The sequence below is a fragment of the Myripristis murdjan genome, chromosome 2 (assembly GCF_902150065.1).
Source record: "Myripristis murdjan chromosome 2, fMyrMur1.1, whole genome shotgun sequence".
NCBI classification, from domain to species: Eukaryota; Metazoa; Chordata; class Actinopteri; order Holocentriformes; family Holocentridae; genus Myripristis; species Myripristis murdjan.
In genome coordinates this window covers 15,071,799-15,085,974 of record NC_043981.1, presented here as the reverse complement: position 1 = coordinate 15,085,974, position 14,176 = coordinate 15,071,799, and the positions used below count along the sequence as shown (strand labels likewise).

Here is a 14,176-nt window from a genome sequence, read left to right as displayed (position 1 = left end):
TTGTGTAGTTACTTGTTTTATTGGCTATGGTTTAAATCTTTATTTGTGGGCTTGTGTCTGTAAATCACCTGTTTCAATGCCAGCTTGAAAAAAGTTTTGAAATATGATTTGACTTCTTCCTACGGCCAGGTGATGGCCTGGCAACCTGTCCAAGGTGTTTCCCTGCCTTTCACCCAATGCCTGCTGGGATAAAAGTAAGCAGGTAGAGAAAATAAATGGATTATCAAACATACAGTATAACCATAAGATACATTACATGTGATGCAATACATGTGAGTGGTCACAGAGAAAATGAGACAAAATTGGCTTAATACAAGGATTTAATTAAAAAAAACAAAACAAAACAAAACAAAACAAAAAAACCCAAAAACATTTTTTTGGTTTGATTGGAGTGGCAAAAAGTAGCATAAATCACCATTATTTGAAAAAAGAGCTCTTCATGCCCACTTGTCTCATTTAAGCTATTTCCAAATGTTATTAAGCAGGTAGAGCAGGTCAAGCTAGTTTTTAAACAGAGCCCAAAGCACCACAGCTGAGGAGTGTTCAAGTTTCCTCAGGAATTGAAACCACTAACGCATTTGACAGTCATAAATATACATAAATATATAGCACCAAGACAGCTTCTAAAAAGAAAGCAGAGAGAGGAATAATTTAAAGGACAGCGTAAATGAACTTAAACAAAATTTAAAGCACACTAGTGCAAATGAGAAAATAGTTTTTGCAGGCTGCTCAAAATTCTATAAAAAACATTTAAGACCTACAGCCCTGCTGGATTTCCATGAAGGGGGACACAATAATCACATGTGAAAAGCTGCTGCAGGCAACTCTGGCTGAAGCACCCGTAAAACCCTCCTGCACCTCGCGAGCTACTGTCACTCTCCCAACACCTACACTAACAGCACCTGTGGTGAAGGCTCTTGTAACTAAGGCTACAGTACTTATTAGGGCTGTCACAATATCAGGTCTTCACCACACGATTATCATGGCCACAAGAATTTACAAAAACGATATTATCACAGTATCTATAGAAAATCTGAGCTAAATAAATAATAGTATTTTCTCTTCTTTTTGGGAAATGAATTACTAATATGATATAAAATTTCATCAATTTCGATTTCGTCAGTAATGGTTTATCCAGGGTGTCTGCAGGTATCAGGGAATAAAATTCAATGCTGTTTAAGTCCTTTTCGAGACAAATTTTAAGAAAATTTAATTGTGACTTTTGGAAAAATGATCTTTTTCTTATTCAAATGAGTGTAAAGATGGATAACTGAAATTTTATTTAATGTTAATGTGGAAATCAAGACCTCATTAAGTCAAATTTAAGACTATTTAATGACTTTCAAGGCATCTTAAGACTGCCTAAGGACCTGCAGACACCCTGATATGGTGACAGTCCCAGTGCTTATATTGTTGGCCAGCTGGTGAGCGGCTCTGACTAAAAGGCTGACACTTTTTTCTGGAGCAGTAGCGCCCCCTAAGGCCTGTGTTTGTCTGCTACATATGCCACGCTGTCCTGTTCACATAGACAAGCTAAGTCATCTAAATACTAACACACAGAACAGAACAAGGACGTCCATAATGTACATACATACTTTCAGAAAAAGACTAAAATATCTCTTGAAGATTCAGTAACTTAGAAGTGGTACCCAGCATGTTCTCAGCACGGCATCAAGCACATCTTTAGTTTGCAGCAGATTTGCATTAATGATTGCATCCTTGCAATCCTGATTGTGTCTTGTGCACAACAATCTCTCTTGACACGAGACGACAGATGGACGGGAGAGAGATAAAAATGAAGGGACATGGTGGTCAGATGAGGACGAAGAGAAGGATGGACAGAGATGGAGACAAACACCACAAATCTAAAAAAAAAAAAAAAATACTACGCTGAGTTGTCTGGAACATTTTTAAGCCTCCAGTACTTTTGGCTGACCTTAACTTGGTTCTAAATGTCATTGTCAGATTTTTATTCTTGCCATTGCAAATATCCATCTTAACAAAACACTGAGTCTTAAAATTTGATGAGAAGTGTTCTGAGCTTGTTTAAAGATGAGACATGAAACTACACCGGTGGAAACAAATATGATTACCTCACTCCTCTGGCAAAATTTTTCAGTTGTTTTAAGAAAAATGAGAGCTTGAAGAAGAGAGTATGTGATCGTGTTAAAATGGATGAAGTTTAGCCACGATTTTGTAATTCCAAAATGTGAATAAATTACTGCAGGCTTGAGGAAAACGCTCTTGAATCCTCACTATTACATTTTCCCAGATTCTAAAGCTTTGGATGGAGTTTGGGATGGATCAAATTGATACTGCGCATTCCTGATGTGCAGTCAGAGGAGTGACAAATGGATGTGTGTGTGGGAGGAAGGGGGGGGGTCAAACTACTTCATCTCCACGGATTGTCCTTCCCAGGCGCTGACGGGACGCGCTGCGGCAGCCTCAGTAGGCCTGTGCCAGCTGGTTGCCCGGAGTGATGTGAGTCAGCATGGCCTGCACCATCTCTGGGAGGTCATACTCGTGCTTCCAGCCCCAGTCTCGCCTCGCCGCGCTGTCCTCAAATGCCATTGGCCAGCTGTCCGCTGCAAAGGCAAACAGGGTACAGATACACAACAAAGCATTTACCAGCATCCTCTCTTATGCTGCATTAAAAAACAACTTGGGGATAATAGCAGTGGATGCAAATAATAATAATAATAATGATGATAATAATAATGATAATGGTAATAATAATAATAATGATAACAATAATACTACTGAAGTTGATTTATATACTACTTACTAAAATCAGCGTTACTAAGTGCTCCACAAGAAACACATAAAAGCAGAGCAATAAAATACATAGTAATTTATTAAAAAAACAGGCAGGCAGGTAATGTAAAAACAATGGCTGACTAAAAGCCATAAATAAAACACCAAAAATAAAAAAGGTAAAAATCATGGGTGAAGTTGGAAAAAAAAAAAAAAAAAACTTAAAATCAAGCTGTGCAAGACTCAAGTGCAGTAAATAATGGTGTGAGGTCATTGTTAATGCTTTCACCTGGATGCTGGATTTACGTCCAGTGAGTGTAAGTCAACCCTAAGTCAATTTCAAATGCTGGTAACTCTGCTTCCCTTTTAGACGACTCTAACTAACTTTACGTAAGACGCTCAATACTTCTTTGAGATCTTGTGTTAAGATGATTTAATTGGAGACTCTTTGGGGGACCCACGGCCACTGAAAAATATCTCCTTTCAATTATGAGCATCCATCCTGTAAGCTGTCTCACCTATAGCCTGTCGGACTGGGTCCACGTTGTAGGTGACCTTGAGGTCAGGCAGCATTTTCTGAATCTCCTGGGTGAGGTCCTGAGGTGTGAAGCTCATGGCGTTGATGTTGTAGGTGCGGCTGGTCAGCGAGTCCGCCGGGGCTTCCAGGATCTCCAGGGTAGCTCTTAGACAGTCATCTGCACAGGAGGAAGAGGAGGTGAAGGGGGAGATGATCAGGGAGGAGAGGGCGGAGTTGGAGGATAAGAAGCAGGACATCAAGGAAAAGGACAGACAAAGGGGAGGTGGAGAAAGAAACCAAGTGAAATGTAAATTTTTGAGGAGCGGGGAAACATGAAAATACAGTTTCATTAACAACGTCATAAAGTGTGGCCAACCTATGTACATCATAGGGAGCCGTGTGTCGCTGCGAAGGTTGCATTCAAAATAGCCGGTCTTCACAGCCGCATGGAAGATCTGGACGGCATAGTCTGGAGAGAATCAGAGCAGGACAGAGAGGAGGTTACGATGCCAGGTGGGATACAATGCAAACCACTTGCTTTTGGTTGACTGGTTTTAAAAATGTCATGGTATAAACCTCAACTAACATCACAAAATGTCACCAAACACAAAAAGTGAAGTGATTAAAAAGCCTTGACGAACAACCATATTTCATGCTGTCTGTAAGACACGAGAAAGCAGTGTAGAGTTTGGGACCATCCTGGGTCTCACCCCTCGACTGTGTGTGCACTATGGGAAAAAAAAAAAAAAACTGCAGGAACCAAGAAAAGCTACAGCACACCTGGCAGCCATCTTCCCTGCGTTCTCCACATTTTCCACTGGGTCACAGCAGACGAGCGCCATGTCAGAGCCGCTTACCTGTGGTTCCTCCTCCAGGCTGGGAGTCGGCAGAAATGATGCCGGGGTACCTGAGGCAGCGGAAGTCCAGCCCATACCTGTGGTGGTAGTACTGACAAAACAACATGGAACACACATTGTACCTTTATCAAAAAAATGCAGCCGTGATGTGGATATTGCACTGGGCCATATTGCAATTTCCACAATATTTCGATTACTAGTTCAGCCCTCTTACATGTCAAAGTGTTTTCCTACTACTAATGGGACAGTATCAGCAACTTTTGGAATAACTACATAGGTAAATCAGTGTGATATACTGTAGCTGTGTGCTTGACGACCACAATAGCACTTGTATATTTTTACAAGCCCAGGGGCCAGAAATAAGAGCAACTACTTCTTTTTTTTTTTTTTTTGGAAATGTAAGAACAAAATTTCAAATACAAACAATCATTAAATTAACAAAAGAAAACAAACACTATTGCACTTACTATGCTCTAGATAAGCCTAACAAATAAGAGACAGAGGCTTTTATTTATGTGTAAGAATCAGGATTAAAAAAAAAAAAAAACAATATATAAATAAAAACAAACATCTTAATTTGTGAGTTGTAATTCTCAATCTTGCTTTCTGTGTAACTTTTTACTCATATCTGCAGAATCGCTTTGTACCTGGCTGATGCCCTATCTGATTAGTTCAACAAAGCAAAATAGAGAGGAGAGTGAGCCAATGTCAGGGCATAGAGGTCAAGATACGAGGCTTATCGCCGGGTAAAAAGGCAAACTGTTTACTAGGCACTGGCCTGAGTTACCAATCGTCTGGTCTAACTAAGTTAATGTCTCTATGGCTCCAGTGCCGTGAGCAATGTCTCTCTTTGTTTTGGTGCCCATCTGTGTGTGTGTGTGTGTGTGTGTGTGTGTGTGTGTGTGTGTGTGTGTGTGTCTCACCTCACCCATCAGCTCAGCGTGGACCTTGGAGACGCCGTAGATGGTGCGCGGTCTCTGCACACACAGCTCAGGGGTGGGATCCCTGGGCGAGGACGGGCCGAAGGCGCCGATGGTGCTGGGGACGAACACACGCAGGCCGTGCTCGGCTGCGATGTCTAATATGTTGTGAAGACCTGAGGGGAGATAAGGAGACTGATGGTGAAGGCGTGTCACTCTGCGGTCAGATTGCTTCAGGTCAATGTGGCAAGACCAGAGGCAAATTAGAGGAAGCTGGCATTGCAAGCTGCACAGCTGATACTGTTGTGGTAAGATATTGCAACGCTAACATCAGACTGGCTTCAAATGACTGCACAAAAGCCAGTTTCTGTTTGCAAACGCCAAGGTAACTTTGGCAGCTATGGTCAACACTGGGCCCCTCGACTAGTCAGAAAAATAAGTGCACTGTGACAAATATATTTTCCATTGATCTCACCCTCACCAAATAGCAGCTGATTCTCATTTGCCTGAGTGAGGATCCACGCAGGCCTCCCATATCCCTCACCCTTCTTTCTTTCTTTTTTTTTTTTTTTTTTTTTTTTTGCAAAACTCCATAACTTACCTGTACCCAAGGATGTCATTTAATTTTTAAGTCAAATTTGTCTCCACTATTTAACTTGACATTCATTCTACATTGGCCAAAAGAAAGTGTTCGCATCAAGTTAATAATTATTATGATAATAGTAATTTTATTTATGGAGTGCTTTTCAAGCAATAAGCATAAAGTGATTCACAAGGACATCTGTTGAAATGAATTACTGTGTGTTGCTGCTTCTGTTTCTGTATGATGAGCTGCTTCATGTGAAAACAAAGCAGAAAATGGCAAATGCAAAGAATAGACCTCAGACAGACTTTAGCTCAAGAATATGCAAGTCTAAAAAACAAAACAAAACAAAAAAACAAAAAAAATAGTGTTTTTCACTGTGTTGGCGGGACATTCCAGAGCCTTAACCATCCCTGGACTTGATCTTCAGAGTTTTAGGGGCTTGTAGGGAGTTAAAAACTTGACAGTTTTTGTAGACAGACATATCTACCTGTGATGTTGACTTCTTTGGCGAGTGAGACGTTGTTCTCTCCCACAGCGGAGAGCACAGCTGAGTAGTGGACCAGCCAGCTGATGTTGTTGTTGACCACGATCTCCCTGAGGTTCTTATAGTCGAGGATGTCCGAGAAGATGAACGGACCTGCACAGAGGAGACACGCGCACAGGTGTGAACAGGTTTTGTTGGGAACACTTGACAATGAAAGAATCTCAACTAGCTGCATCTCAGCTGTGCAGCATTTTAAAAATGAGTCACGTCGCTTTCTCAAAACCAAGCGTGTCTTGCAGCTGCCATGCATTCTGGTCAACTGAAGCGACTGGTAATGTAAAAACTGATCTGTGCATCTGTTTTGTAATAGACAGCTAAAAAAGTACACCATCAAACAGCAACATACCTGTGCAAACGCCACACGCTATCCAGTGAGCTACACACACACACAAATGCACGCACAGTTCAGTTTACATACTATTCCAGAGCAGGCAGAACAAATATACGCACCATTGTGGTAGACATGGTTAGGGGGTTTCCGGATGTCGGAGAGGATCACGTTGTTTTTTCCAAATCGCCTCCTAAGGTAAGAAAAGGCAAAAACAAAAAGCAATTCAAAGTGCTTTACAGAGGTATATAAATACACTAAGAAAAATTAAAACGTTGAAAAATGATAAAAGCAGAAACAAAAGAAGGAGGAGCAAAAAATTACTTTATGATAAAAAGGTGGCTGTGTATGTGTTTTATTGTTAAGCAGCAGTAAACAATAGTGTTTTATGGCCTCATTTAAGGGTGAAATGCTAAAACAGAGTTCCAAGAACTGAAAAACTTAAATCAAGAAGCAGGTTTGAGACAACAATGGGTTAATTACCACTGAACACCATGTGATTTTTCAGTTTTTTTTTTTTTTTTTTTTTTTTTTAAGAAAATTCCACAACATGAGTAAGGAGTGATTACTGCTTCCAATCCTTGTTTCTCTTCCTGTCACATTCCTGAATGTCTTGTCTCTGCCAACAGGTGTGGCTGGGTGCACAACAAGAACATTAAGGGGCTGTGATGGTGTCACTTGTTACACCCGCTGTGTCTTTCCTCCTCTTCAAGCAGACCTGGCTGCTGAACGCAAATAAAACAGCAACTGGGCCAACACTGAAAACAGCCAACGCTTGAAAACAAAGTCATTGCAAATCACTCACCTCAGCAACTTGGCAAGCCCTACCCCCAGCTGACCAAGCCCTCCTGGGAGGAAAAACAAGAAAAGGGAAATCTAATGCCATAAGGATCGAATGTCATTTTGACTGTGAGGAACTTGATATAAAAGGTGGCTTTGAGCTAAGTGGGGCAATGGAATAATAGGTGGATAACACAGAGAGGCATTTCAGATTTTTAAAAAAAACAAAAAACAGACAATAGAGAGAGATTACATGGATACAACAGACATACAAAGCACACCTGTGATGAGGATTTTGGGGTGGTCGATCTCTGTGCAGTTTGAGTTTTGAGCTCTCCCATCGGCAAAGGCCCGGCGTGGGGACGAGTTGATGCCACACGCTGCTGGACTCAAACCCTCGGTGCTGCACAGGGGCCTTCTCCTGGCATGTCTCACTGCACCTCTCAGCAGCCTCACCACCAGCATTATCAAAGCCCCTTAAAGAGCAAATGCATGCAAATGAGTGCATTTATTGACAGTATGGTCACCCTGGTAGTGTCTGCATCATGTTCTTCCAATGAGCAAATGTGAACCTCTAAGTATGCCTATGACAAATAGTAATGAAAGAATAATAAATATGGTTTGTATGCCTTTCACTATGTCCTGTAGACACCGATTGTGTGTGCTCTCAAAAAGAAATGCAGTACTTATTTTCATAAAGGCATATCATAACTAAACTCAGTGCAAAGGACTGTTTTTTTTCTATCTTTTTATAATCCTTGTTTATAGTGTTTCTATCTTTTTATAATCCTTGTTTATAGTGTTTATATTGCTTACTGCTATTTATCATGTGTATACTGTATATTTCTTCTAAATTTGCACATTGACCTACCTCTATGCACATTTTATACACCCATGCACACGGTTTTTTCTGTTTTTTTTTTTTTTTTTTGTTGCACATTGCTTTTTGCACACTGGGTTGTACTTAGGTTATTCTGTTGTACTCAGATCTGATTCTGTTGTACTTAGATCTTATTCTTTATTTTTATTTTTTATTTACTTAATCTGTAATCTGTGGATACTGCTGAAAAAATGTGAATTTCCTGCGGGATGAATAAAGTATCTATCTATCTATCTATCTATCTATCTATCTATCTATCTTTATCTCTCTCTCTCTCTGTCTCTGTCCTGTTCGCTTGTGTTTCAAGAAGCCAGTCTTTAACTATTGGACAACATTACATATCAAGTTTGGAGTCATTAAGTTGTAGCACATTTAGTGCCTTTAGCAAATAAACACTCATGTCTCAAGTGTTGATGACATAGCCATCTCAGGTTGGCCACTCAAAACACGCCTCCCTGCTGGCTTGACCTAAATATAGAAATGCTTCATTTGTGTCAACGCACCTTTCAGTTTAAGAGAGGTAACCGGGGTTAATGTGGGTAAAGCCGCAATATGCCAAATTACACTTAAAAAATGGCAAATCTAATCTTTCATTCGGCACCATTTAAACCCTTGAACTAGTTGTTCTGGTCTTTTGCCAGTGATACTCCAAGCAAAAAATATCCCATTCCGTCTGTTCGCTCTCGGTGTGTTTTCGTGGTACATCGCAGGTTAATGCTCGGTATTTTAATAAATTGCATACTATCTGATGCACACAATGTATGCCGAATTGAAAACAGGACCCTGGTGATTATCTAACCCTTGACTTCATGTCCTACGTGGCACGTATGTTTGCAAAAAAGGAACTCAGCCTCACACCGCCGGATTTTTTTAACGGAACTTCGGCACACCGGCGTTGCATCCTCACAACCCAACAGCACATATCGGGGTTACTGTGAGGTCAATGCGGCTGGGTAGCAGAGGGTATCTGAACACGAAGCTAACACACTGATATAGGAGCCAGACGCTAAGAGGATAATTGGATAGCTTCGCAGCCCCAGCGACCGTTACACTTGCTAGCTTAGCTAACGACAAAAATCCTGGCAGTTATCACGCACTGAGCTAACTAACGGCTCGACCGGTTCACTCGCTAACTAACGTTCAAAACGCAGTGAACATTGATTTAACTATTACTTACTTTTCGAGGTGAAACGGGAAGTAGACGTTGATGTATGATTACATAAAAAACATAAGACTACTCCTCCTCCGACTCGCCGACAGCCAGTGTTTGTGGTACGGCACAATAAAGACGCATGGCTTTGGCAGACGCTCGCCGCGCTCTGATTGGCTGACAGCTCAGAGGCTCGGCTGCCGCACCGCACCGACGTCAAGCCAGCCGCGCTACAAAATAAAAGCACTGCCGGTGGCGGTTTTCAAAATAAATTCAATTCCAATTCAAGCGCGCGTTGGAAACAAGTGTGACGCAAAAACAAGAAACGTGTACATTAAACAGAGGAACTGCTGTTTGAATTACATATACAGATACATACAGACGAGTAAAAATTAATAATAACCAAAGAGAAGAACTTTAAAAAGTCAGACTTGCAATTTAAAAAATAAAACCATACAAAAACTATGCAAGCGATACAACCTTTTTTTTCTGAATGTATGTACAATAAGAATCGTGTGTGCAGAAATCAGTGCAGAAATACACAGGTGACTGACAGTTTTTTTTTGGTTTTTTTTTTGTCTATTTGTTTTTCAAAGTCTTTATTGGGTGGCTGTAACCTGTGGGCAGTAAACGCCTCAGGGCCGGGTCTACGCAGGGGCAAGAGGGGGCCTGGCCCCTTCAAATAAGTGTTGTGCCCCCTCAAACTAAATCTCCCAAAATATATTCAGTTAGACATGGTAAAAGGTGCTGGAGCACAATGCCCCCTCAACATTTGTGGCTGCCCCCTCATACATGCCTGGCTAGACCCGGCCCTGAAACGCCTCCTCAAAATATAAATGCTTCCTTTTGAATTTTTAGAATTAGCGGGTATCGTCCTAAATCTGATCTGAATGCCCTAAATTAAATTAAAAAATAAAATAATTATTAAGTATAACCCTATGGTGACTGCATTTAGGACAAGACTGGTTCTTTTATTGTGAAGACAGGATAGTACAAATGAATCTCTCCTGTTGGGCCGAATTGTCGCTACCTTGACGCACCTGCTGTCGACCCCGCCCACTAAACCCTGAGTATGTGTTTATCATTATTTTGAAGATGGTTCAGATCCTATTTCATGTCATATGATACTTTAATTATATAAAATATGGAGGACTAACACATGCAAACAGCTGTCTAAATTAAGACATTTGTGAATAGTGAGCTGCTGGAGAAACAATAACATTTTTATGGTTTGTGACACTTTTATATATACAGTTTACAGCTGTGTCAATAGTTTTCCTTTCATTTTCTTTGCCAGGAAATGCAGGGGAGTCTTTAATCTGGTCCGAAAATCAGTAGATTGGCGGTGACATGATACTGATATCACTGTATCACAATCAGAATAATGGAATAATCTAAAAATGAAAATAATACTGTAAAAATGGAAAAAACATGAAAGCAATTCTTAGCAGCATAGTTAGCTTTTTAAATGTGCACAGCTGAGGAATCTCCACAGATCCACATCTATATTCTGACATTTCTCATATTTTTTAAACTTTAGTGTACTTTACTTGTCTTGTCTTGTCTTGGTTTATATGAGCCAAAATACAATACAATATACAATATACATTAAAAGTTTTTCCATCCTTTCACTGGAGGTTTTAGCTCCGGATTTGTCTTCCCTCAGCTGATCGAATTGGGCTCTTCCTTCTCAAAATGCTGATAATGAAGTAATAAAATATGTAATAAAAGAAAAATGAATAAAATAACCTGAACTTAACCATATTCATCCCATGCAGAAAAGTACAATATGAGGATTTTAAATACTTATCACATACTTGGAGAGTAAGATTTAGTTATGGCATAAATAATGCATTACACATATTTCCACAGTCATAAACACATAATAAATGTTCTCAAGAGGAACAGATCCTTATTTCAATGCTCTCAATGAGCAACAGAGGTTATCACAGCAAATGACCACAAGATGGCGCTAAAGAGCCAGGTGTGTCTCATGTATCTAGACATAGTTGCTTCAAATGCGTTGACGTGTTTTTGTCCCCAGTAGTATAAAAGCCACATTTGGCCAAAACTAAGTTACTATTCAGTTTTATGAACATTAACAAGGAATTTTCACAAATCTTTAATGGAATTTGACCTTTCCTGTACTCAGTTGTGTGTGTAAATGTGCCAAAAAAGAACTTAAAGAGTGTTATACCAACTGGATTTTGCATTATTTTTTCAAAGGGGTCTTTGAATTTTACCCTTACACACACAGGCGAGCAGATAAACCCTCACACACTTGCGCAGACACACGTTGGCTGGAACCGTGACAGGTGTTAGATTAACTTAGTTGGGTGTCGGAGCCGCTCATGCAGACCAAATTAAATTAATGGAACAAATTCCATCCAGTAATTAAGATAAAATCCAGTGTCAGTCCTAACCTTGCCCATGCTAATTATGTACAAATGATTTATCCTCTGTTGCACCCAGGAAAATTAATCTATGTCTCCCATTGCTAAGTGGAGCCATGCACAAGTGCATACACACATGCATAGTGACTTACTTACTCACTCGTACATGCAAAAAAATGCAAACACAGACACATTTATAGCACACATATACAGTGGCATGACATCCTCCTTATGACATGGGGAAAAATTGAGGGTATTTCTTATATTCAACTGTTGATATATAATTTTAATATCTGCTTGATGAACATGATTTGACAGCTGACTTGCAGATGAACAGGATTTTGGTCCATTTTGAGCTGGACTGAGCAGAAACAGCTTGCAATGAAATAAATATGGTAACAAATTGCAAAAAATAAGTAAATAAATAAATATCAAAAATAAGTGCAATAAATGAGGCCAAAAACACCGTGTACACTGCTCCTGAAAGTCTAAAAGGCTTAAATCACATCTGAAATCATGAAAAAGGTCTAATCCAGTGAAGCAAAGCGACTGAACTCTTAAAATGTGTTATTTAAGTCTTCTAATCCATTCTAATCTGGGGTTTACAAGGTCATCAGATTGCTCGAATTGAGATGAATGAGATTTCATTACACATTGAAAACGTGGCGTCTTTTTGTGAATACAGTGGCTTAAGAAAGGCTCAACAGAAATGCTTTTTTTCCCCCACTTGTGCATGTGTGCCTGTTTGTCTGCCTCGATTCGTATTAGCGTGTGTTGTACAGTGCCAGCAGGTGGCGCCAGATAGCTAGAAATCAAAGAGGTCACGAGGCATCCTGCTTGCTGGCTCCACAAATGTTGAATCCAAAAATCAGACCAACTCCCAAATTGCTTTTATTTCCTCCCCTTCATTTTTTTTTTGCCCCACCTTTAAGATCTATGCACATTTTATCATTTCCCCAGCATGCCTTTCTATCCTAGGATAGCTGAGGAGTTTTGTGCCAAAATGGGACGTCCACCAATTGAGTTATACCCTTTCTTTCTAAATTCTGAGGGTGCAAAATGAAAATAAATCAAGGTGCTTTCTAAAAAAAAGTGTGTTCGTCAACATGCAGCCCCAGTTAACATTCACTTTTAGTAGTTTAATGAACTTGGACTTAATTTTTCCTTTAAAAATGCTGAAATCCAGCGTCTCCTTTGTGAGGAAATGAATTGATGAATGTAGGGGAAGTGTTCCTCGTGTCTGGTGATAAAATCCTGTCCACCTCCGCATTCTGAGCGTCTCGTTTTGAACCCGCTGCTCCTCTGGATCCACTTCCATCCCACGCGGGACGGACCACAATGGACGACGCGCGTCTTATTGTTCATCCTCTACATTTGTTTAAAACCGAAGCCTCTGTTGTTTCTGTCATTTGGAGGTTCGCCAAGTGTCTGAATATGCAGTATACACCTATCCCTGGCTTTTTTCCCTCCCTTCCCACCTCCATATTCATAACATGCTAGAAATAATAAATGGTATTCATTTCTTGTTATGGACAGTCTTGGTTCTCCCCATGGAGAAGAAGACATTTCTTTGAATAGCAGTGAAATGAAGCTCAGATTTGTGTTGCTTTAAATACACACAAATACATTACCATCACCTGTATAGCTTTAAACAAAGGCTTTTATGGAGAAAATGTCAAAATGAACACCATATACATTCCTTTCCCTTACAATACATAACCATAATCATCCCCACACTGTAAATCACACTGGGCTTTTTAAACTTTTGGTATCCAAGGAAGGATTTTCCTGGTTCCTGCAGTGTGTATTCACACATGGGAGCTGCCCAGTGCAACAGTCATGAACTATGCAGGATCGAAAATGTGAATAGCATTTATTTGCAGAGGTGAATAAGCCATTTCCAGCTTTCCAGAACTGAACACTCATTCTTTACAGTAGTTGATGCTGCTTTAATAAGATTTCTATGACATTTACAAAATTAAAATTTTTTTTTTTTAAAAAAATCAATAACTAGTATAGGGCCTGGAAATTTTATTTTCCCAACTTTTCTAGATTTTCATAAAATGGCCAAAACCCATCTCAAGTCACCAAATGGTTTGAATGTAAAAAAAAAAAAAAAAAAAAAAAAAAAAAAAAAAAAGCCCTAGCAATTTAAACACAGTAAAACATTGTTGACAGCCTTTATTATTCAGTACTCTATTAATTTGAAGATGTTTTTAGCCCCAGCAGCACTACCTGTCCCCCAAACTTAATCTAACCCTAACCCACGGACAACATTAACTCTGTGAAACACAGGTACATTAGAAAAGGACAGGACAACAAAACATTTAACAAAAACGAAATAAGTCTTGAGACTGGAAAAAAAAATGAATTGAATTGAATTGGGAATGAGAAAAAGGAGGTGATGGAAATGGGGAATTCCTAAAAGTGAGGCAAAAATTATGAACATAACCAACAGGAACAGAGT

The 14,176-nt window shown here is 39.8% G+C and overlaps 1 protein-coding gene across 3 annotated transcripts; it reads right to left on the bottom strand.

Annotated features, from left to right (window-relative positions):
* Window positions 1-16: 16 nt before the first annotated feature.
* LOC115374951 (L-threonine 3-dehydrogenase, mitochondrial-like) lies at window positions 17-9,470 on the bottom strand. Of its 3 annotated transcripts, none has more exons than XR_003929674.1 (11): window positions 9,344-9,470; window positions 7,568-7,762; window positions 7,312-7,354; window positions 6,629-6,699; window positions 6,122-6,271; window positions 5,052-5,224; window positions 4,129-4,219; window positions 3,648-3,740; window positions 3,273-3,449; window positions 2,392-2,585; window positions 17-183 (listed from the first exon to the last, which is right to left on the bottom strand). XR_003929674.1 is itself a non-coding variant. In XM_030074146.1 (10 exons), exons 2-10 carry the CDS (start codon window positions 7,749-7,751, stop codon window positions 2,446-2,448), a joined length of 1,122 nt encoding a protein of 373 aa, XP_029930006.1. In that variant the 5' UTR covers window positions 7,752-7,762; window positions 9,344-9,470; the 3' UTR covers window positions 225-2,445. The 3 variants fall into 3 exon arrangements, 1 of the variants encoding a protein (XP_029930006.1); XR_003929676.1 differs by lacking the exon at window positions 17-183 and adding an exon at window positions 226-1,865; XM_030074146.1 differs by lacking the exon at window positions 17-183 and having other exon boundaries at window positions 225-2,585.
* Window positions 9,471-14,176: the final 4,706 nt, after the last annotated feature.